The sequence below is a fragment of the Macadamia integrifolia genome, chromosome 5 (genome assembly GCF_013358625.1).
Source record: "Macadamia integrifolia cultivar HAES 741 chromosome 5, SCU_Mint_v3, whole genome shotgun sequence".
Classification (NCBI taxonomy): Eukaryota; Viridiplantae; Streptophyta; class Magnoliopsida; order Proteales; family Proteaceae; genus Macadamia; species Macadamia integrifolia.
Genome location: NC_056561.1, coordinates 33,244,234 through 33,265,411, shown reverse-complemented (window position 1 = coordinate 33,265,411; position 21,178 = coordinate 33,244,234). Strand labels below are relative to the sequence as shown.

The 21,178-nt window shown below is 37.6% G+C and overlaps 1 protein-coding gene across 2 annotated transcripts; it reads left to right on the top strand.

The window, feature by feature from the left end:
* Positions 1-1,274: 1,274 nt before the first annotated feature.
* On the top strand, positions 1,275-20,282 carry LOC122079962 (DDB1- and CUL4-associated factor 13-like). Of its 2 annotated transcripts, none has more exons than XM_042646773.1 (18): positions 1,275-1,429; positions 1,866-2,246; positions 2,367-2,456; positions 2,546-2,657; positions 3,194-3,221; positions 3,436-3,534; positions 3,647-3,716; positions 3,820-3,854; positions 4,000-4,074; positions 4,157-4,252; positions 14,354-14,417; positions 14,578-14,631; positions 14,847-14,932; positions 15,012-15,072; positions 15,195-15,259; positions 15,468-15,573; positions 17,884-17,972; positions 19,723-20,282. In XM_042646773.1, the coding sequence occupies exons 2-18, from the start codon at positions 2,181-2,183 to the stop codon at positions 19,883-19,885; spliced, it is 1,359 nt and encodes a 452-aa protein (XP_042502707.1). In that variant the 5' UTR covers positions 1,275-1,429; positions 1,866-2,180; the 3' UTR covers positions 19,886-20,282. The 2 variants fall into 2 exon arrangements, with proteins under 2 accessions (XP_042502707.1, XP_042502708.1); XM_042646774.1 differs by having other exon boundaries at positions 1,277-1,429; positions 2,013-2,246.
* The last annotated feature ends 896 nt before the right edge of the window (positions 20,283-21,178 follow it).

The window sequence follows — 21,178 nt, the reverse complement described above, 5'->3', positions numbered from 1 at the left end:
TGGTGGAGGAACTACATTTAAGGTTCTCAGGTAACCCATTTCATTATCATAATTGTGTACAATAAATTTCACATACAAGAGAACTATTCATTCTTAATTGTGTTGGGCATACAATTATCAACACCATATTGGTTGCAGGGTCTCAAATTGATAATTATGGCGAGTCATCGGATACTTCCAAAAAGGGGATTAGGGAAGAAGAATACCAAAATAGGAAAACCTAGGTGTGTCAACCGATCGGGCCGGGCCGGTCTCGGTCGAGCATAATCAGGCTTGACCACTTGGAAGCCTTGCACCATGAATGCCCGTTTAAGTAAACGGGCCTAGTTTTGGGGGACATGGTACAGTTAATAATCGGATCGATCGGTCTCAAGCTTTAATCGGACTACCATATATGGGCCTTAACCGGGTTATAAACCTATTTAACTTTAAATGGACTTTAAACAGGTCCTGTTTAAAATTGTTCCATTAAATGTGCTTGAAGAGGAATACCAAAAAAATGAGACAAAGATGGACATAGCAAAGAAAATAATCTAATTGTTAAAATGAATTAACCAAAAGATGCGCAAAATAACTAAATTACTAAAGTATTTGATCTTTAATCCATGAAACTCAAATCAATTAAACTATGCTTACATAACCCAAATTTAGTAAGTTAAAATCAATTAAACTATGCATAAAAAAGATGAATGTTTATATAATAATTACTACCATCTCAATTGTACATATCACATACCCTTAGGACTAAATACAAATAGTATTAAAAAAAATTACAAGTAGTATTAAAGGGGTCGGGCTAGGTCGGGCTTAAAGGAGTTGGTTCAAATCGGGCTTGTAAATGAGTCAGCCGGTCAAGCGCCTGACGGGCTAGGTGGCTACACCGTGTGCTACCTATTTATAAATGTGTTGTCCTTGACAAGTTTATTAATCAGGCCGGTCTAGGTCGGGTCATACATGTGTCGGGCTTGAAATTGACACCCTTAGGAAAACCAATCATTCCGGACTGTTGGTTGTATTTTCCCTTGGCTAGTCTTAAGCCTGAAACCAGGTTAATGGGCCAACCTCTATCCTTGCCTCGAGAGATCATGGGCTTGGCATTGGGGTGATTGGTTTTGTCTACAGATCAATTTGGTAATGATTAGAGATGATCTTTTCAGTTATAGATTCCATTTTAGGACAAAAATAGGAAAAAAAAGCATGTAACATCTCTCTCGTTTCTATGCCGGAAAATAAACCGGTTCAAAAAATCATCCCACGAGTGGAGATCAAGGAACACCTTTTAGGTCTTAGTTCGATTTTAAAATCAACTTTAGGGAAATAAAAAAAGAGCCCGTTCCCGATAAAAACCTCAAAACCCACTTTTCATAAAACCTCCCGTCTCTTACGCAGCTGTCGCTGCTCACCGCCGTCGCTCAGGCAGCTCTCATAGGTATGTCTCTCTCGCTCTCGCTCTCTTCTATCTCTCTCTCTGTCGCTCTTAGGGTCATGTTTTAGGGAAGATTTCGAAAACCGGGGCGAGAGAGGGGACAGTTGCTGGAGTACCGTGGTGTGGATTCTGGGGTTGTTTCTGTGTTTTCTCTTTGTTTGGTGGGGTTCAGTCATTTGCATTTAACCCATATCATGTTTCTGGTGGTCAGATGGGAGGGGAGGAAGGAGAGATTGTTGGGTTTTATCTATTTCAAGTTAATATAGATGTTTTTCTCTTCATGACTCTTCTCATGTGCACAAATTGAATGTTCTTCTGACCTGTGATTGCTTTCAAATAAATGTCCAAGAGACGCGGATCTTATTGGAATCTTTAGGCTTCTTTTCATAGGCATAATTTTTAGTTGTAACCTTGTGATTCTGTTATTGTGCTATGTAAGGATCTCCAAGCATTCAAGCTTCCCAATTGCTTCTGGAAGTGCTTTTAGCTTATTGAAATCCAATCTCAGCTCCACAAGTGATGAACAAGACCCAATTGTATAAGGGAGTTCTCCAAGCTCATTCGTTTCCACATTCAATCTTTTCAGGCGAGTTAGATTTCCCAGTGTTGGTGGCAGTACAGTTAAGTTGTTTGAACTCAAATCCAGAACAATAAAGTGAAATTGAAAAGCTTCGCATAGTCGAATCCAAGGGCGGCCTAAGCTTTACATAATCGAATCCAAAGGCAGCCTAAGCTATTCTCCTGTTTTGCAAACATGAAGATCAAAGTAATATCACGTTCTACTGACGAATTCACCCGTGAACGTAGCCAAGATCTTCAGGTACTTTTTTATCTTTCTATTTGGGAAAATTCCTCCTTTACCACGAAGAAGTGTAACATTTATTTCATACTTTTTGGTTGGAAACCTTTTGTAATTGCCTTCTTATGATTTTTCGAACAGAGGGTTTTCCGGAATTTCGACCCTAACCTGCGAACTCAAGAGAAAGCTGTCGAATATGTTCGTGCTGTTAATGCTGCGAAACTGGAAAAGGTAACAACCCTTTTCTTTCCTGATCTGGAAATTTAGGTGTTTGATGTATAGTTTGCTTCTTAAGTCATTGGGTTTTATTGAATCATTAGATATTCGCAAGACCTTTTGTTGGTGCAATGAATGGACACATTGATGCAATCTCATGTATGGCAAAGAACCCAAATCACTTAAAAGGGATGTTTTCAGGTTCAATGGATGGAGGTACCTTCCTCTCTCTTTATATATCTTATAACTCAGAAAACTTTGTTGTTCCTTTTTTATTTTTTTGGTAAAAGTTTTCTACGACAGTTGGAATTGATTCCAAAATGATGTTACATGTTTCTTATCAATCTATTCTGGATGAAAATAAGTAGAGAAATGTAGGCTTAGATTTTTTGTGCTTATTGCATGATCGTGATTCTAGCTAGTATTATGAAGTGAACAAATCACCTATGAACCGATTGTTTACCTTTGTCTTCACACTTGGATTCCTTGAACCTGCCTCAAAATTCAGGCATCTGTTAGTGCAATGTAATAGTAACTTCATACCCATTTCAAAGTGATTGTTTGCTTTACCAGTCAAAGAAACTCCAACCCAGTGACAATAATGATTAACAAAGTTTGAGTGTGATGTTCATGTCTCTTTGTTTTTTCCCAGTTAGTATATTTGAGATTACTGTAATAGAGTTATCTATTTTGTTTCTAGTGATTCCTCTTTACCAATTGCCTCTATTGATTGTTTTCTGCTTCATTGGCAGATATTCGTCTTTGGGATATAGCTTCCAGGTAATATTACAGTGCTATTAGTCAAATTATCTATTCCTATGAAAATCAATTAAAATTGTAGATATTTAGGCCCTTTTTTTTATTTTTTCCAATTTTGATTATATGTTGAATTGTTAGATGCCAATCTAATATATTCTTGAGTTTTGGGCACACCCTAACTATTTCATGTGTATGTGATGGGATTTTCTTGTGATATTAACTATTTGGAAAACAGACGAACAGTTTGTCAATTCCCTGGTCATCAAGGTGCTGTACGGGGTTTAACTGTATCTACCGATGGGCGAATTCTTGTATCATGTGGAACAGATTGCACGTAAGGAACTGTTTCTTCATAGGACCAGCTTTAAATTCATAAATGTGTCCATGGCATTGGTTATATAATATGCTGCATTTGTAGTAAAATTATATTTTTTTTCAATGATCAGTGTCAGGCTCTGGAATGTTCCTGTTGCAAGTAGTATGGAGTCCGAAAACTCATATGATAATCCTCCCAAGGTCATTACTGATAACGGCTATATCTTTATTTTGTATAACCATGTTTTCTGTTTTTCAACTTTTTCTGCCACCCATTATTGATTTTCATGCTACATACTTCCAGCCATTGGCAGTTTATGTTTGGAAGAATGCTTTCTGGTAAGAATTTCTAGACTATTTTCGCCCTAATGAGTTATTATTGACATCATTTCACAATAAAATAAAAAATGTCATCTAGATTTACTTGCTTGATTTCTGTATGTCACTGCATAACATAATTTTCTAAATTTTAATTTATTTTCAGGGCAGTTGATCACCAATGGGAAGGTGATCTCTTTGCCACAGCTGGTGCTCAAGTTGATATTTGGGATCACAACAGGTTTTGATCTTAACGTGTTTTACTCTTCCTGTAACTGAATGAGCTATCCCATTTCATATGACTTGAAGTGCTTCCCTAATAGGTCACAGCCAGTCAACAGTTTTGAATGGGGAAAAGACACTGTCATATCCGCTCGATTTAATCCTGGAGAACCAAATGTCTTAGCTACATCAGCAAGGTATGCACAACCATGTAACTTAGAGAATGTATAATAAGTTCATTATTTTCTTCAAATATAGGTTGGAGCCAGTTTTTTGTCACTTCCCAGTTGAGCTGGAATATATTGAAGTATGAGATAATTGCTAGACTTCACCTAATTTAAGTTGCACTATATCATACTGTTCTAATCGATGTTGGAGAAGGTTTATGTATCTCTTTTCCTTCAGCATTTATTGGACCTAACGTCTTTGAATTATTTACCCCCCCAAAAAAAAGTGTTTGAATTACAGAGAATATGTAACTAGAATTAGAGGAATTATTATAACTCAAAACCAGCAGGTCAGATTGAACTGAAGCTCCAGTCGAATTAAGTGAAACAAGGGCAGAACACTTTCTGAAAATCTTAGGTTGATCCGAGGGAATGGTAAGAAATTATGAACCAATCCTATTAGCACTAGGAAAGAGGCATATTAGTAATTTGACCACTCAAGGAATATGAAGAAGACCATTCTGAACATGGACCAATAAAATCAGCAGTAACAGATTATTAAAACCGGCAAATCGAGTCAATATTCAGAAAGCAGAATCTCAGAATAAGAGGTAAGGGTGGAATGGGAAATTCAGTATAAGTCCAGCTCAGCAGCTCTGATCTGAGAGAATTTCTTGTCAAGTTCCTCTTTTAGAGTTCAGGGCAAATTAATGTAGACTAGGGTAGATTTAACTATCAAGCCTTCAACTGCAGGATTTTTTTATCCGAAGAACAACCCAAAACCAACCCAGCAACATAACAGAAAATCAGATTAATATATGATAGTTCAACAGGCTGTTGATTTCAATAGGCAATACTAATCAAGGACAAATCACTAGCCAGCCCTTAGGACTACACCAGGGACTGATAAGTAACTCAAATAGGTTCAAACATCTGACAACCATGAACCACAGTCCAAATAATAATGGGAAGTAAAGTCAGGTCTACCGATCTGAACCCTGGACAGAACAGGTCACTAAAAGACAAAAAAAAGGAGATTTCTAATATCTCAGCAACCAGGGATCAGAATAGCCTCAGACTTGGGTCGATCCTTAGTTGTATAGGGAGGAGCTATCGACCAGAATTAGAGAGCAAACCCATGGCTGGAACTGCTCCCAACAGAAGAGGCCGACTAGATTTCTGGGCAGAATTTGAAATATAACATACCTGGTTCGATGGCAACAGTAGATCCTAGAAAATAAAACTGGAAAGAGAAGAAGACACTTGCAAGAACCACCTGGGCTTCTCACCACAAGGCGTCGACTAGATCAAAATCTAGCCCTAGCAACCTTGATCAAACTCACACAAGGAGAAAACGCACTCTTTTTTTCAGAAAAATTGTGGGCTGTAGTGTGAGAGCCCTCCTTTATTTATAATAATGATGGGGTGAATACAACTTAGAAACTCTCAAAGTTACTAAAAACTGAAATAGGAAACTAGTAAAAGCCAGTTACTAAAACTGGAATTAGAAACTAGGAAAATAAAACAACTGAATTTAGGAGCATAATAATGCTGAAATTTAGAAACTAAATAACCCCATCTATGCCCAAACCGTAGGCTTAAAAACTAGACCTGGTCGGCCCATACTTGACACGGTTGACCCCTCTCTTCTTCCTCCTTTAGTAGGTCTTCAATGCTGCATCACAACTCCTAAAAATTTGAGGATGGTCTAATGCCTGGATTCCCTCAAATTAAGTAAAAAACCGTTGCGTATGACTCCTAAATCCAAATACTAGTTGCAGAAAACTAAAACAGTACTTGTTATTGGAGGAGGAAGAAGAATAAGAATAAGGGAAAGAGAAGGGCACCTGGGTTCCCACTGCAAGTTGTTTGGATGGATCAAACACCAACAAGCTTTTTTTTAAAATAAGGTTCCTTGATCAAACACAAGGGATTCTTCATGTTGGAAGGAGAGGAATAAAGTCGGTTTTTCATGAATCAAAATTCATGTACAATGCTGGATCCTTTCAAACTCATGTTGGACCCCTTACGAACTCAAAACACTAAAAAGGAAAGGCTTAACCTAATCCTTAACTAATTAGGTAACATAAACTGATTAGGAATTTGAATGAAGAAATCCGACTCAAAACAGAAGTGGACTTATAGAATCCTAATCCAGCCTAACTAAAACACTTAAAAAGATTAACCTAATGCACAAGGCTCCCGCTATTGCAGGGTCTAGGAGGGGCAAATGTACGCAACTTTACCCCTTGCTCCCGCCACAGGCTCGGCCTCTTTAACTAAAACACTTAGTAATGAAAATAAATAAATAGACACTTATCTAACTAATCCCTTATTCCTGCCCTCTACCTACTACCTACTACCCATATTATAGGTTTGTAAAGAGGAGAGAGAGAGAGAGAGAGAGAGAGAGAGAGAGAGAGAGATGCCATTTTGGAGCAAAGGGAGTCCCAATTGATTTGATTGAGGCTGCCCTGCTTCATTCATTAAATAGAATAGCTATTACAAGTCTACCAAGAATGAGAAAGAACAAAATAGCCATTACCCATTACAAGTCCTACTAGGAATAGGAGAAAGAACAAAATAGAACAAATAGGAAACTAATACTAATTGCTAACTTCTAACTGTATTCAGTCCTTATAGGACTAGCACTAGGAAAACCCAAACCCACAGTCCTAATAGGACTAGGAAAACCCAAGGGAGAGTTCTAACACTTCCCCTCAAGCTGGAGTATACATACAACAAAATAATGCTCCAACTTGGACCAACAAGAACTCCAATCAACCATCATAAAGCCATCAACAACTCCAAAAGCAACGAAAACCCTTTCAAAGAAGGCACATCAATAAAATTGTAGTTCCCAATAGCTACAATAAAAGCACTCACGAGCCTCAAACAGAGATCTCCCCAAACAGATGTCTCACAGAAAATTCCACAGAGAAATAGATAGCATCAGGTCGTTGAGGACCAAACAACACCAGGTTGTTGAATATACCATACAATATCAGGTCGTTGAATATACCATCTTCAATAGATAAAATAGTTGCTAAGGACAAACACGAGCATATACATCTTCAAATGAAATAATCTTGAGCAGACAATAAATCAAATCGAGCAGATAATAATTTGAATCTCCCCCTCACGTGTAGCAGTACACAAGGACAAATATTTTCCATCAACCTCCATCAGAAAGAATCCTATCACCACAATAAAATAATTTCCAATCTCCCCCTTACGGTAGCCAATCTGAACAAATAACTCCAATTACCACGCATGCAAGCACCAATTTTTCCAAAAGTGCAAATTCTAAATTGAGGTGATCCTGGGCCCACCAAAGCAATAATAATGACCGTATATATGCCCAATGGCAATTCCGTAATTATTTCATGTAATCCCCAATTGATGCTGAACGACAATGAAACATCTTCTTCCTCACGATGGAAGAGGAGTAACCAGCGGCAACAAAAAAGGGTAAAGCTCTTGGAACCATTGCTTTATCTTCAACCTTCGACCAAAGGGTAGAACCAAATCACTATATCAGCAAACATTTAACAATAGAGAATACATCACCATTGTTAGCGCCAAGCAGCGAGAGCAGAACAAGGGATCAGCAACACTAGTTCAGAGGAACAATCATACGATTGCAACAGCAAGAAAAATCCAGTAGAAATAAGCTTCTTCTACTCACGATAGCACAGAAGTAATAGGTATTCGGCAGTAATAGTAAATCGATAGCAGCAAATATATAATCAGCAAGCAGGTCCTTCAAGAACCTAGTTCTTCTTATATCAACTAGGGTTTCACACGCCTCAAACCAGAAACCTATTATGACTCTCAAAATGGCCACTGGTGACAGCTCTCATACCATGTAAATAGAAGAGATGAAAAGGAGAGGAGAGACCTGCCATTGTGGAGCAAAGGGAGTCCCAATCGATTTGATTGGGGCTGCCCTCCTTCATTCATCAAATAGAATAGCTATTACAAGTCCTACTAGGAATAGGAGAAAGAACAAAATAGAACAAAATATGTAAGGCTCCGTTTGGTATCGTTTCTGTTCCAGAAACTCCGTTTCGTGTCAAAAACGAAAATTTCAGTTTCTGTGTCAAAACGCCGTTTCTGAACGATTTAGGGCTGTTTGGTGAATCTGTTTCTAGAACAGTTTCAGAACCAAGAAACGAAAGTTCTGCCGTTTGGTAATGCTCGTTTCAGAAACGGTTTTTTATTTTTTTTTCTTTTCTTTTAAGTCAATAATTACAGAAATAACATTAAAATACTATAAGCATATAAATTCTTTTGGGACAATAAAATATTACATACCAACTAAAAAAACATGAATTCCAAAGGATGAATAAAATACAATATTAACAATGCCTTGTGCAAGTTAATTATTACATAATTCCCCAAATTTTCACTTTTTTTCCAAGTCTAAAGACTTGAATGCATGGAGGATGTCTTTCATCTTATTTGTTTGGTCCTCTAATCCTTTAAGTGTCCCTTTCAGATATTCTTTCATGTACTCGTTCGAAACGGACGGTGGTGTGGATGATGTTGATGTTGATGTTGAGCTTGAGCTTTCTGAACATAATTTATGTTGTATGGTAGAGATATGTGTTTCATCTTTCAACCATACAAACATACCACATCTACGGTTATTAGCCTATATCAAATAATAGATGTGATTAGGGTCGTTGAAATTTAACATCGAATTAAAAAAACAATCTAAAATTATCTATAGGTATAGGTCAGTCGTTGAAATAAATTACCCAAGTTGAATTTGGGCAACATAGAAAATACTGTCCCTTGTTTGGACCTTTCGTCACAGTTCGTACTTTGCATTGACCTTTACCACATCTAAATAGATGTAGTTGGTCCACCCACATGAAAAAATTACATGAATCTTGACACTTGAAAAATTCTCTTCCAATATTTTTACCCGACTTGGTTGTATATTTACCACAACTCTTTCCACAAATTTCACAATTTGCTATCATGAGTGGGGGCATAGAAGAAGTCATCTGTAACAAATATATCTCCTTTGATATATTCGGCATGGAGGATAACACCGCCTCACATGCACTCACACTGAAATCTTTAGGACAAGATGCACCTTCCCCACCACGAACTGGAGATGTAACAGAAGTACAGGATGCTTTCTCAATTTTAATGGATAAATATTTCCCATACAAGTCCTTCACGTGGCTATCTCCCTTATTGGCACTCTTTTTTCTTTGTCCCGTGGGTGTCCTATCAAGACTTCGCTTTGTGGTGGTCTGAGTTGGAGTATGAGTATCCTCATGAAAGGGGTCATGCCTATATGCACCGGGGTACTAGGGGAGTCAACGACGTGCTCAATATCAACTGTATTAACAGCTTCGATGCCATCCAAATCTTGAGCACTATCAACCCCTAAGTCACCTCTAGCATATGCATCCCCAAATACCATGCTCAAATCTGGCCAATTGTTTAGTCCATACTTCTTGTATTTCAACCAACCTAGATTTGCCTGCATAAGCAGTCGTTGTATCACTCAGATGTACTACTCATTGTAATCTAATTTTTAAATAATTCAACTAGTTAGTGAAATCTATTGTACCTGTATTGCCCTATCCCATACGGACTCATCATCAACTGTGACTGATTTTGTCATTGAGTTCCACCCAAATCCAGTTGTGTCAAGCAGTCTCTTGAATTGTTGATACTCGTGTTTCAACTTGTTCATCTTGTTGTGTAATTGTTCTCTCCCAATTGTACGATTTAAAGCATGCTGAAATTGCTTTGTAATGTCCTCCCATCCAGTTTTGTTAAAAGAATTACCGGATTTGTGACCATTTTTTACAGCTTCTTTCATTGCTTCAATGAAAACAGTGGTCTCAAGTTCTGACCACTTAACGGCAGGGATACTACTTCCAGACATAATAGCTAGACATTATAAGTTAGTGTAAAAGTTAGCATACTAGGACAAAAAATGACTAAACATTAAAAAAAGAAATAACAAAGCTCATCTTCACATATGATACAAACATTTGTAAATAAAACTTACATGCATGAAGACCAAGCAAAGTAACAAAGAAACCCAAATAACAATGTCTTATTATAATTATCTAATATAAATTACCAAAGAGATATAGGAATCAGATTTGGAATCATACGCATGCAAAGTGGTAAAGCTCCAATAAAATCAGACTTGGGGAGAGATATTGGAAAGACCAATAAAACCAAGCAAGGTAACAAAGAAATCAAGCATAGGAAAATAACAAAGAAATCAAGCATAGGAAAATAATAAAGAAATCAAGTTAATGTTGTCTTAACTTTGAATTGGGTGTTAGTTTCTTCAATGGTTTTCCTTTTTTTTTTAAGTTGCTATTCTATTGTTATCTGTTTTGGCAACAAAAAAGTTGTTCTCTGTTTTAGGAGTGAGATTTTATTACAGAGCATGGAACTTGTGCCCTGAACTGAGTAGCTTTATGAGATTTTATTACAGAGCATGGTATTTATTGTAGAATTAATACTTGTAAAATTACTGTCGTGACAAGCAATCACACTAACATAAAGTTGTCTACCAGGACAAGCATCAAAGCAACACATTTTATTTGCATTTATATCCAGCTCCAATTCTTGAAACCATGCATTGAACTGAAAGAAAGCTTTAGGGCTGCCGACAGGCAGTGGATTTTTGTTGTTTGATGCCAAACCATTTTTCTAGTTTCCAATCTGCTTGTTTAATCAACTATTAACACACAATAGGCTAAACCATTCAAAGAAGACGCCTTTCAGTGAAGTAAATCACTATATTTAGTAGTCATAAAGAAAGATAATTCTGATTGTGCATGTCCTCATGTAATCAATTATAATTAGGGCGAAATTTACTAAAACACAACCAAGTTACCAAAAGAAAAACCCTAAAATTGGTGGTCCAAAAAAACACTAAAATTGCTACCAATACCTGCTCTATGATTACAATAGATGAAGAAGAAGGAGAAGATGTTAGAATAGAAGAAGAAACAGGTTAGAAGAGCCGAAGATGAAGAAGGAGAAGAAGGAGAAGAGGCGAAGTTACCTGCACTGGAGATTTCACAAGGGGCCGAGCTCCTCTTCACTCTTCTCTCTTCTCTTCTCTCCTCTCTCTATGCGTGGACTCTGGAATTATCGGGAACTATTGTTCCAAAATATATTCTCTCCTCAAAACATTGAAGCTTATCGATCGCTATCTCTGGAATCAGTCAGTCATAGGTGGTCCAAAAAACCCCTAAATTTGTTCCCAATACCTGCTCTGTGATTATAATAGATGAAGAAGAAGTACTGAGAACCCATTTCGTTTCCGTTAATGTAACGTTAAAACAATGAACAACGATGAGCATGCAAGCAAATAGATGGTGAGTTTGCAGCGGTGGTGGGCGAGCTTCGACTCCTCAGAGAAGTCATTGAGGGAAAAGGTTTTTTCCCAAATAGATGGTGATGAGTCGAACATAAATCAAGGGTTTCGAAACCTTCAACAATCGAAGTATTTCCATCAACAAAAATCTAGGGTTTTGGTGAGGTGAGCATCAACGAGAGGAGGGTTTCAGAAGAGGTTAGAATAGAAGAAGAAACAGGTTAGAAGAGATGAAGAAGAAGAAGGAGAAGAAGGAGAAGAGGCGAAGTTACCTGGAGATTTCAGAAGGGGGCGAGCTGGGTTCTCTCTTCTCTCCTCTCTCTATCGTGGACCCAAAGAATTATCGGGAACGAACGTTTCAATATCTATTACTTGAAACGAAACACCCCCGACGGAACAACCTCTTGGGTGTTTCGTCAAATCGAGCCTTATTCGTTTTTTTCTCACTTTCAGTTTCAAAACAACTGAAACGATACATACACACACCAAACAGAAGATTCCGTTTTTTCGTTCTATTAAAACCAAAAAACGACAGAAACATTTTTTATGAACAATACCAAACGGTGCCTAACTAATACTAATTGCTAACTTCTAACTGTATATAGGACTAGGAAAACCCAAGGGAGGAGTCTTCGACTTGCGCTAGACTCCTCATTTCTCTCGATAGACTTCTAACAAGGCCCATTAAAGTGGCGCATTACAAAAGATAAAAAAAAAAAATAATAATAAAATAATTATAAAAAAATCACATTGGACTAAAGGCCCAACACATGTATAACCCAACCCAAGGATTATTCCTAATAAAATAAGTCCACTTATGTTTAATCTGCATCACCAGGTCATCACGAATATGAAATAGGAAAAAAAAGATGAAAATCTTCATTTCAAGTTCACTCGCACAAGTTTTGTGGAGGTTCTTGTCAATCAGCTTTTATTCATGTCTTTTTTCTGACAACAATATTTTAAACATAATTTATTGATTTACTTCTTTAGAGTTCTAGCTGGATATGTGGAGCAAAGCTCTCGTTTTCAGGAGAGAAATGTTTATTTAATTGCTAAGATTCTTTCATCAATATTTATTATTTAGAAAACATCAGTTAATTTTCAGTCAGCCTTTATGTCATGCACGCACACCCATATGTTTTCAGTTTGCTAGCTTCTTCAATATTTTTCAGCAGTAGGTCCAGAAGCTGTATTGCCAGATACAGATTGAATAACTCAGTCAAGAAATTTGATATGCATAAAATTCTGGCAGATTGCTGTAATGAGCCAATATAACAGGTAAGCAAAGGATGATCTAAATCTGATGGACAGATTCAGAGGTGTGGAGTAATCCTGCTGGGAATAGGAAAGTTGCAGAATTCGATGGCAAATTAGAAATTTAAAACAGAATTCAGAGACATGGAGTAATCCCGTGTACTAACTTTACCCTCACTTTATGGTCTTATGGATTAGGTCCATTACAATGAAACCCAAGAAGATAAAAGGCTGAACCTATGATATAACTACCCAAAGCTTAATTTTAGCCTATTGATAATGTGTTTCTGATATGTGTAACCTCTAACCAGTACCAACCAAAACAGGATCGCAAACAGAGAGCAAATTTCCATATTTAAGAAAAAACTCATAAAAAAATTTCAGCTACTCATATGGCTAGATAATGCAGGTCGATTTCTCCTCTAATGGCCTATAATATTTGCTGAAAGTTTCAGCCTGATTCAAGGGTTGGATCTGCTGGAATGGTTAATTCCTAATTGGAGTAGGAGACTTCAAGTTTGACCAGTCAACTGATCTTTTTGACGATCTGGTTTCAGATTCAATACACCAAACAATATAGGTCAGTCTATGTCACTGATATTAAAATTAATAGATCAACAATTAGTGCGCGAGCCTGTGGCACAATGGTTAAGTTGCACTATTGCAACATGTTGGTCACAGGTTGAAAACTTGGAAACAACCTCTTCTGTGAAGCAGGGTGGTAAGGCTGCGTATAGACGTATAGTTACCCCTCCCAGACACTGCAGTAGCAGGAGCCTCGTGCACTGGGTTGCTCTTTTTTTTAATTAAAAAAAAAAAAAATTAGTTCTTGAATAACCCCTATAATAGCAAGTGTTGAATCCAACTTAGAATTGGGTTGCATCGGAGATCAGCTTTAAGCCCTTATTTGTTTGCACTTATTATGGATGATTAAACCAGAGACATTCAAGATGAGGTGCCTTGGAGTATGCTTTTGCTGATGATACCGTTTTGGTGGATGAGACAAAAGTTGGGATTAATGCTGAGATGGAACTATGGAGATCAACCTTGGAATCAAAATGGCTGAAGATAAGTAGAACTAAGACAAAATATGTGGTGTTTAACTTTAGCCATACTACGATGAATAATGAGGTGGTGAGTATTGGTGAGAGGGAGATTCATTAAAGTGAGTATTTTAGATATCTGGTATCAATTGTAAATGGTGGCATAGAGGATGACGTCGCCCACAAAATTAAAATAGGTGAGCAACTCATTGGGAAGGTGAGGTGCTGTTGTTTTCATAATTTTTACCATGGTAATTTTCTATACTTGAGAGAAAAGACAAGACATGAAATAGGTTATCTCCTACTGCACCAAGCGTGTTGGGTTTTAAATTGTCCTTTTTGCAATGTAATGTTTGATTCAAACAAGTAATCCATTCAGTGCAACTAGATCCATACTTATACTTTGGGTGTATGTCTATTTCTTTATATTTCACAACAATGCTATTTTTTTGTTTGCAGTGACCGCAGCATAGCACTGTATGATTTGCGTATGTCATCCCCTGCAAGGAAGCTTATCATGAGGGTACTGCCAAGCCAATTCAACTTCATCCAGTCATCTAAATGTCATTCTCTTTGTCAGCTAGGGATTACAAAAGAAGATTTAAATATGCTAATAAGTCTGATATAATTGTTCAATTACTTTTTCATATGCCTTTTCTCTGACTTGCATCTGTTTTTTGCAGACAAAAACCAATTCTATCTCTTGGAATCCAATGGAGCCAATGAACTTCACAGCTGTAAGCACATCAACAGAAAATTTTCTCGTATTAAAACAATAGCTTTTGTGCAAAGTTTATCCCTTATGAACTTTTGGTTAAATATTGACATTGTCTTTGGGCTTTAATATCACATTCTAGGATGTTCAGGGATCTAGATGAGAATACTCTCTCCTTCATATACACTATTTGTGGATGTAACTTGTAAGCAACTGTTATTAATTTCACTGATGCAGGCAAATGAAGATTGCAACTGCTATAGCTATGATGCTAGAAAATTGGATGAAGCAAAATGTGTGCACAAAGATCATGTTTCTGCTGTGTAAGTGAGATGATCCCCCACTGACTTCTGTGTGAACATTTAGGATATCATTTCTGTTGATACTTCAGCATTGTTTCAGGATGGATATTGATTACTCACCCACTGGTCGGGAATTTGTAACTGGGTCATATGATCGAACAGTGAGTTCTCAATCTTGCTATAACTCTGCTCTCTTCTTCCTTTTTTTTTCCTTGCTTGGGTTACATTGTTATACTGTAAGACACCAGCTAAGTACTTGAACTTTGAATTTCTTTCTTTGTAGGTAAGAATCTTCCAATATAATGGTGGTCATAGCCGGGAGATATACCATACTAAAAGAATGCAAAGGTTCGTTGGTTTCAGAGTTTTCCTACTTCCATCAAGACATTCTGTATACTGTAGATTTTCTGCGTGAATTCACAAACCCTTTTGTTAATTTCTTCTTGGTTCTCCAGTAACACTTGAGAATCAAACTTTTATGTTTTAAATCATCTTTAGTAGTTAAAGAAATTTGCATAAGCCCAGTTCAAGTTTTGGATTTCTTTCATCCATGTAGGGTATTCTGCGTGAAGTTTAGCTGTGATGCAACTTATGTTCTTTCGGGAAGCGATGACACCAATCTTCGTCTATGGAAATCAAAAGCATCAGAGCAGTTGGGGGTGGTATGAATCTCTTCTTCTCCACAGAGTCTTTTCTGCATTTAATTACAGAATGTTATTATGTTTTCTTTGTTAGCCAGCTAATAATTTTGTTGACAGGAAGAATAGGAGAATGCTTGTGTGTCTTTCTGATCAGACAAGTCCTCTATTTATAATATATAATCATGACTCTGTCATTATAGGAGTACAAAACAGAACTCATAATGTAATTACAAGTATACCCCCCCATCCAGCCGCCCCACTCTAACTAGGGTTGGTGGAAGGGGGAAAGCCCCAATGTGCCCCTGCGGCACTTCTTCCTATCCTAACAAATTTAAGTAATTAACACACACACACACACACACACCCCATTTTGAGCGTGGTTCACTGCTGATAGACTACAATGTATATACAAATTGGTGAGGGATGTGGTATGTCAATGAGCTGGACCTTGTGGTTGGACTTACCTAGGTGATCTGATGCAGATCAAAGGTAGTCAAAGAAGTACCAAAGGAGGGAAAGAGCTTGAGTCAACTCAGTAACCCAGTTGGGTTGACTCAGTCCACCCAGTTTTTGGGTCAGCAAGGGCCAGCACAAGCTCCCCCCCCCCCCCCCCCGGCCCGGGGGTCGTAGTCTTTTATTTGTTTACTTTGTCTTTAGTAATTACTTATGCTAGTAATACAATAGTTGCACCTAGTTGGTACTCTATCTTGTCTTTACTAAAGAGTTTAAACCTTTTTAAAACTCTTCTTTTGGCTTATGGTTTGGAGGTTTCTCCTATTCTGTTTTTGCTTTATTATTTTAATTAATTAGGACTTCTTTCTTATTGGATGGGAGATATTCCTAGCCCCAATTTGAATCTAGACACTTCAAGTTATTTAATATCATTGTAAGGCTCCAAGAGAGCCCACATTTTTATTGAATGAAGATGGCTGTTGCCCTCATTTCTATAGTCAATCAGAATTTCTACTATGGTGAATCTGTAGAGTGGTTGGTGGTGATTCCAACCAAAACCATTGGTGGTGATTCTAGTGGTTTATCCTTTTCTCTTCTTCTCTTATTTTTATTTGCTGTAATCAATTTCCAGGTCAGTATTCTGTGCTTGCAATCTCCTTGATTACCGATCTCTTGAATCAAAGTTCCATCTTGGTTTCAGTTGAATCTTGCTAACAGTATTTATTCTCAGTTGCTGCTCCCTGCATTGATTATATTACACATTCAATATTATTTTAATGATTCAAATCTGAGCCCGAAACCCGCTGTTATTATTCTGATTTAAGAAATCCTACTGGCCCCCTGATCTCAGAATCTAGCCCTTTGATTCAATCTGAGATTTGGTTTCTGAATTCTACTTGTTTGGTGGATCTAATGCCATCATGATCTCTTGGGTCAAGATTTTATGAAGTGGATGATTGTTCACATGGATAGTGACCTTTTTCTGGATCATTACTCTTTACCTTTTCCCCCTTGACCCCTTTTAATGAATGATAGGCCCTATGGGCCTATCTATCTAATCAGATAATAAGTCTGCAAGAAAGTCGAGTACATAATAGTGTCACTACCAATGTGAAGGAATTAAAGGAAAGAAACCACAAAAAACAAAGGCAATATATATAGCCTGTGACATGAGTGAGTTGTTGATGGAAATCTTCTGGAAACAACAGAAACAAGAAAATACATCAATAAGACCCCCACCTTCTGGTTTGTAAAAAACAGTTATTTAAAACCTCAACAAAAAGTGGACCAAAAAACTGGTCCAACCACCAACACTTTTTACTGCAGGCCTTATTCTGGTCTGGTCTTTTTCCTGCAACAATACTTCTGAATGAACTTCAGTTCTGCATCTGTTGTTCCTGGACAAACATAGAGCTCTAGTCTGCCTGATAAGGCAAGATTATCGTCATTGGCAGCTGCTACCTATAGTACAACTCCACTACCTGATGGAACCAGTCAAAGAGGACAGACTCAAAACCTCTTATTATGGATTTGAGCTCTGATGTAATAGAATATCTGAATGTCCCATTGCTCAAAGGATAGCTATATATCGGATGTTGTTGATTATTGGATCAGAAGGGTTTTAGGATATATGCCATTTCTTCTTGGTGGATGTAAACAGTTTGCATGTATTCGTCAATTTCGGATACTGTTTGTAGGTTCGAGAATGCATGTTTCTGAGGCTTCAGTTTTGCCAACAGGAATCTTTCATGCCTTTGATATTTTTTTGCATCTTAGTACATGTATTTCTAGCATTAAAAAGTTTAGATAGTGTCAGTGCCTGCTTAATGTTGGTAGTTGTCGCCCTTACCTTTGGATATATTCTTCTCGATCCTGCAGCTTCTTCCAAGGGAACGTAAGAAGCAAGAGTACCTTGAAGCTGTTAAGAATCGCTACAAGCACCTACCTGAGGTTAAGCGCATTGTGAGGTAAGCTGGGTTTGTGCATTGTATACTCTTTTTTGGAAGTAAAAAATTCTAGGAGAAAACCAGTGTTTTAAAAGGCTTGAGGTTATTGTCCCTTGGGACAAGCATCAAGGAAACCATCATAATCATGCCTCCATCAAACGTATGAGGTATAAACTTCACTTTCCCCAGACCATGAAAAGTTGACAGCCCTGTGCTTGTACATCAGTCCATTTTTTTGTTCTCTTAACCAGCTTATGACTTGACAGTTAATTTGATATTTTCAAATTTTTAAGTTTTAACTTGACAATTCATTAACAATTAGTTTTGTCTTCAAAATTTTTCCTTCGTTTTTTATTGATATATAACTTGCATATGCTGTATAATGTATATTGTTATAATATTTAAAATCCATGTTTCTGAGGCTTTGCTTTATGCTGGTATCATTCTTTAGAAACTTGAAAGTTGTAAACGAAGAAATTTCATCGTATAGCATCTGAGGGCCCTAGAATCACAGAAAGAGGACATAATTGGACCTATTAATAGTAGAAATGTTGTAAGATGGGGGAACTAGAAGGGAGCTGGAGCTGGACCTGGGAGTGACTTTCTCATTGATGATAGTGGACATGCAAACTTCCATGTAGACACATTCATTCATTATATCTGAGAAGTTTGAGAAATGGACCTGGTAGTTCACTCTTGCTTCATGCTGGTATCATTCTTAAGAAACTTGAAAGCGAAGAAGTTCATTATATAGCATCTGAGGGCCCTAAAATCACAGAAAGAGGGCATAACTGGGATCTATTAATATTAGAGATGTTGTAAGATGGGGAAACTAAACAAAGGGAACTGGACCTGGGAGTGATTTTCTTGTTGATGATATTGGACATGCATAGTTTAGAGAATATTGACCTGGAAGTTCATTCTTGTCGTTGCACCCATTCTTATTGTTACTTGTTAGCGGTTGGGTCTAAGTGTCGAAGATCCTCCACCGCCAAGTTTGGCTCATCAGATAATTGTAACTAACACTGCTGAATTTCTCGATGACTTGAAATTCTGGTTGTCTCCACTAATGTGATACAGAGAGCCTTGACAATGTGATGTACTGGTAGTGACATGCAGGGTGAATTGTCCCATCAAGCATGGATTAGGGGTTCTGGAATCTGGATCGGGGATTTTAAGTGATTCTGATGATCCCAATCTAGATCAGTCTGGTTTTGGGTTGCATGGTTGATCTTGACCGAAATGGTTTTCAGCCAGTTTCGACCTGGATAGTCTATGATCAGATGATCTTTATCTCCTTGCAGTCAAGTGCTAAAATACCTCACCTGCCAAGTTAGACTGTTATATCATTATTAGTGAACTCCATTCGAACTTTGATAGACATTTTCCATGTTCTCTAATGTTCCTAAAGAATTATCTAACTGGTCATTGTTATATTTATATACTATTCCATTTGAGTGATGGGCTATGTTCTGTAGATGTCATCATGTGTATACGTACCACTGTTGGACTGTTCCTCCGTAACATCCCTAGGTCTTAGATTTCCGTCTCTATTTATGTTCTTATATATCATTTCTGCCCATTTAATGCAATTTTCTGGTTTCAAGCTTTTCAACAACATTTATGTTGTAGATCATATATCATATTTGAACAATTCATTGGATAAATTTTTGAAAATGCTTGATAATGGTTACAAATTTTCTAATCATTCCTCCTATGCTGGATTTTTCTTTTTCTTTTTTACTTACAAAAAATAAAAATGATTATGCAGGCATAGACACTTGCCAAAACCAATATACAAGGCTGCTACTCTCAGACGCACAATTACTGACGCTGAGAAGAGAAAAGAGGAGAGGAGGAGAGCACACAGTGCCCCAGGAAGCATGCCCACAGAGCCTTTACGGAAAAAAAGAATCATCCAGGAGGTTGAGTGAAGTTGTCATGTCGCAGTTGAAATTCTTTGGGTCTGTACACTTCTCAGATTTATACCTTGATCAAGTTGTTTTTCTGCTCAACATGGGCTCAGAGGGATCTCTTTGATGCAAGCGCTGTCAGGTTTCAATGCTTAACAGTCAGAAATTCGAAGCGAAGATGAAGATTCGCAAAAGTTTTGTTAGGGCAATCAACATAGTTGACTTCATGTGGAGATTTGATGGAAGCAAAGTTTCTCCAATTATTTTACCTCTACATATATGTTATACTGATATTTTGGGAGTTCCAACCACAACATGAATTGTAATAGAAGCAGCTTTGGTCAGTTTTGCACCATCTGGCCGCTATTTTGGGTTGACTTAAAAACTCTGTTTTGAGTGAATTCCTAATTGGAGACAACCATGCATAAGAGGCCTAGAAAGTCTCTCCCTCTCCCTCTCCCTCTCCCTCTCCCGCTCCCTCTTCCTCCCTCATTTAGCTCTCCCTCTTCAACATCATCCATACATGGAAGACTCCCTGCACAGTGGGAGCCGTGCAGCGTTGATAGCAACAGTGGTGGCAGCGTCCAACGACTCCCTCTCTTTCTATCTTAAATCCCCTCCCTCTCTTCCTCTCGTTTGTCCTTGATAGCAGTGATCCTTCTCGGGCATTGAGTTTGCTTCCTTTCCGGCAAACTTTTCCACCGATCCTCTATAAGATGTCATGGTATCAAATTTGGGATTACGGTGGCAAGATCATCATTCAGTGGACCATGTCTTCTTGTGTCCTGCTTGATATTCTGATTGCTCTCCCTTGCCGCTAGAGCACCATGGCCCACCTAGTATGAAGAAAGCTGATAGAAATAACTAGTTGTTTCCAAACCCGACAGCTACTAGCAGCTTCAACATGTCCGTAGGTGTATTTAGAACATATAACCTTAAGTTGATTGGCGTTTGCCTTATTACCAGAATATTTACGTAAAGTGAAAATAGTTTATGTAAAATAACCTATACAAGTTCTTTTTAAGTGAAAATAGTTTAGGTAAAATAACCTATACAAAAATGTGTTACACTAATGAGCAAAAAAAAAAAAAAAAAAAAAATCCAAAATATTTACACAACTTTAAGAGGTGCCAATATGAAAATCCCTCAAGAGTAGTGGGATTGTTGTGAAGGATAGAGATAACAAAGCCTCCATTAATTCACTTTTGGGGCTTAAGAAGTCCTTCTACCATAGAAAGCACATAGGAAGAGCAAACCTAAGATAGATGAGAGCAATTATTGTCTGCTGTGGGTGCGGCGAGCATCCGATGGTCA

Excerpts from the sequence above, each read along its gene's own strand:
- LOC122079962 (XM_042646773.1), top strand. The coding sequence starts at position 2,181 with ATGAAGATCAAAGTAATATCACGTTCTACTGACGAATTCACCCGTGAA. Across the intron at positions 3,855-3,999 it reads GTTTGGAAGAATGCTTTCTG|GGCAGTTGATCACCAATGGG; the intron begins GTAAGAATTTCT and ends ATTTATTTTCAG. Across the intron at positions 4,253-14,353 it reads GTCTTAGCTACATCAGCAAG|TGACCGCAGCATAGCACTGT; the intron begins GTATGCACAACC and ends TTTTGTTTGCAG.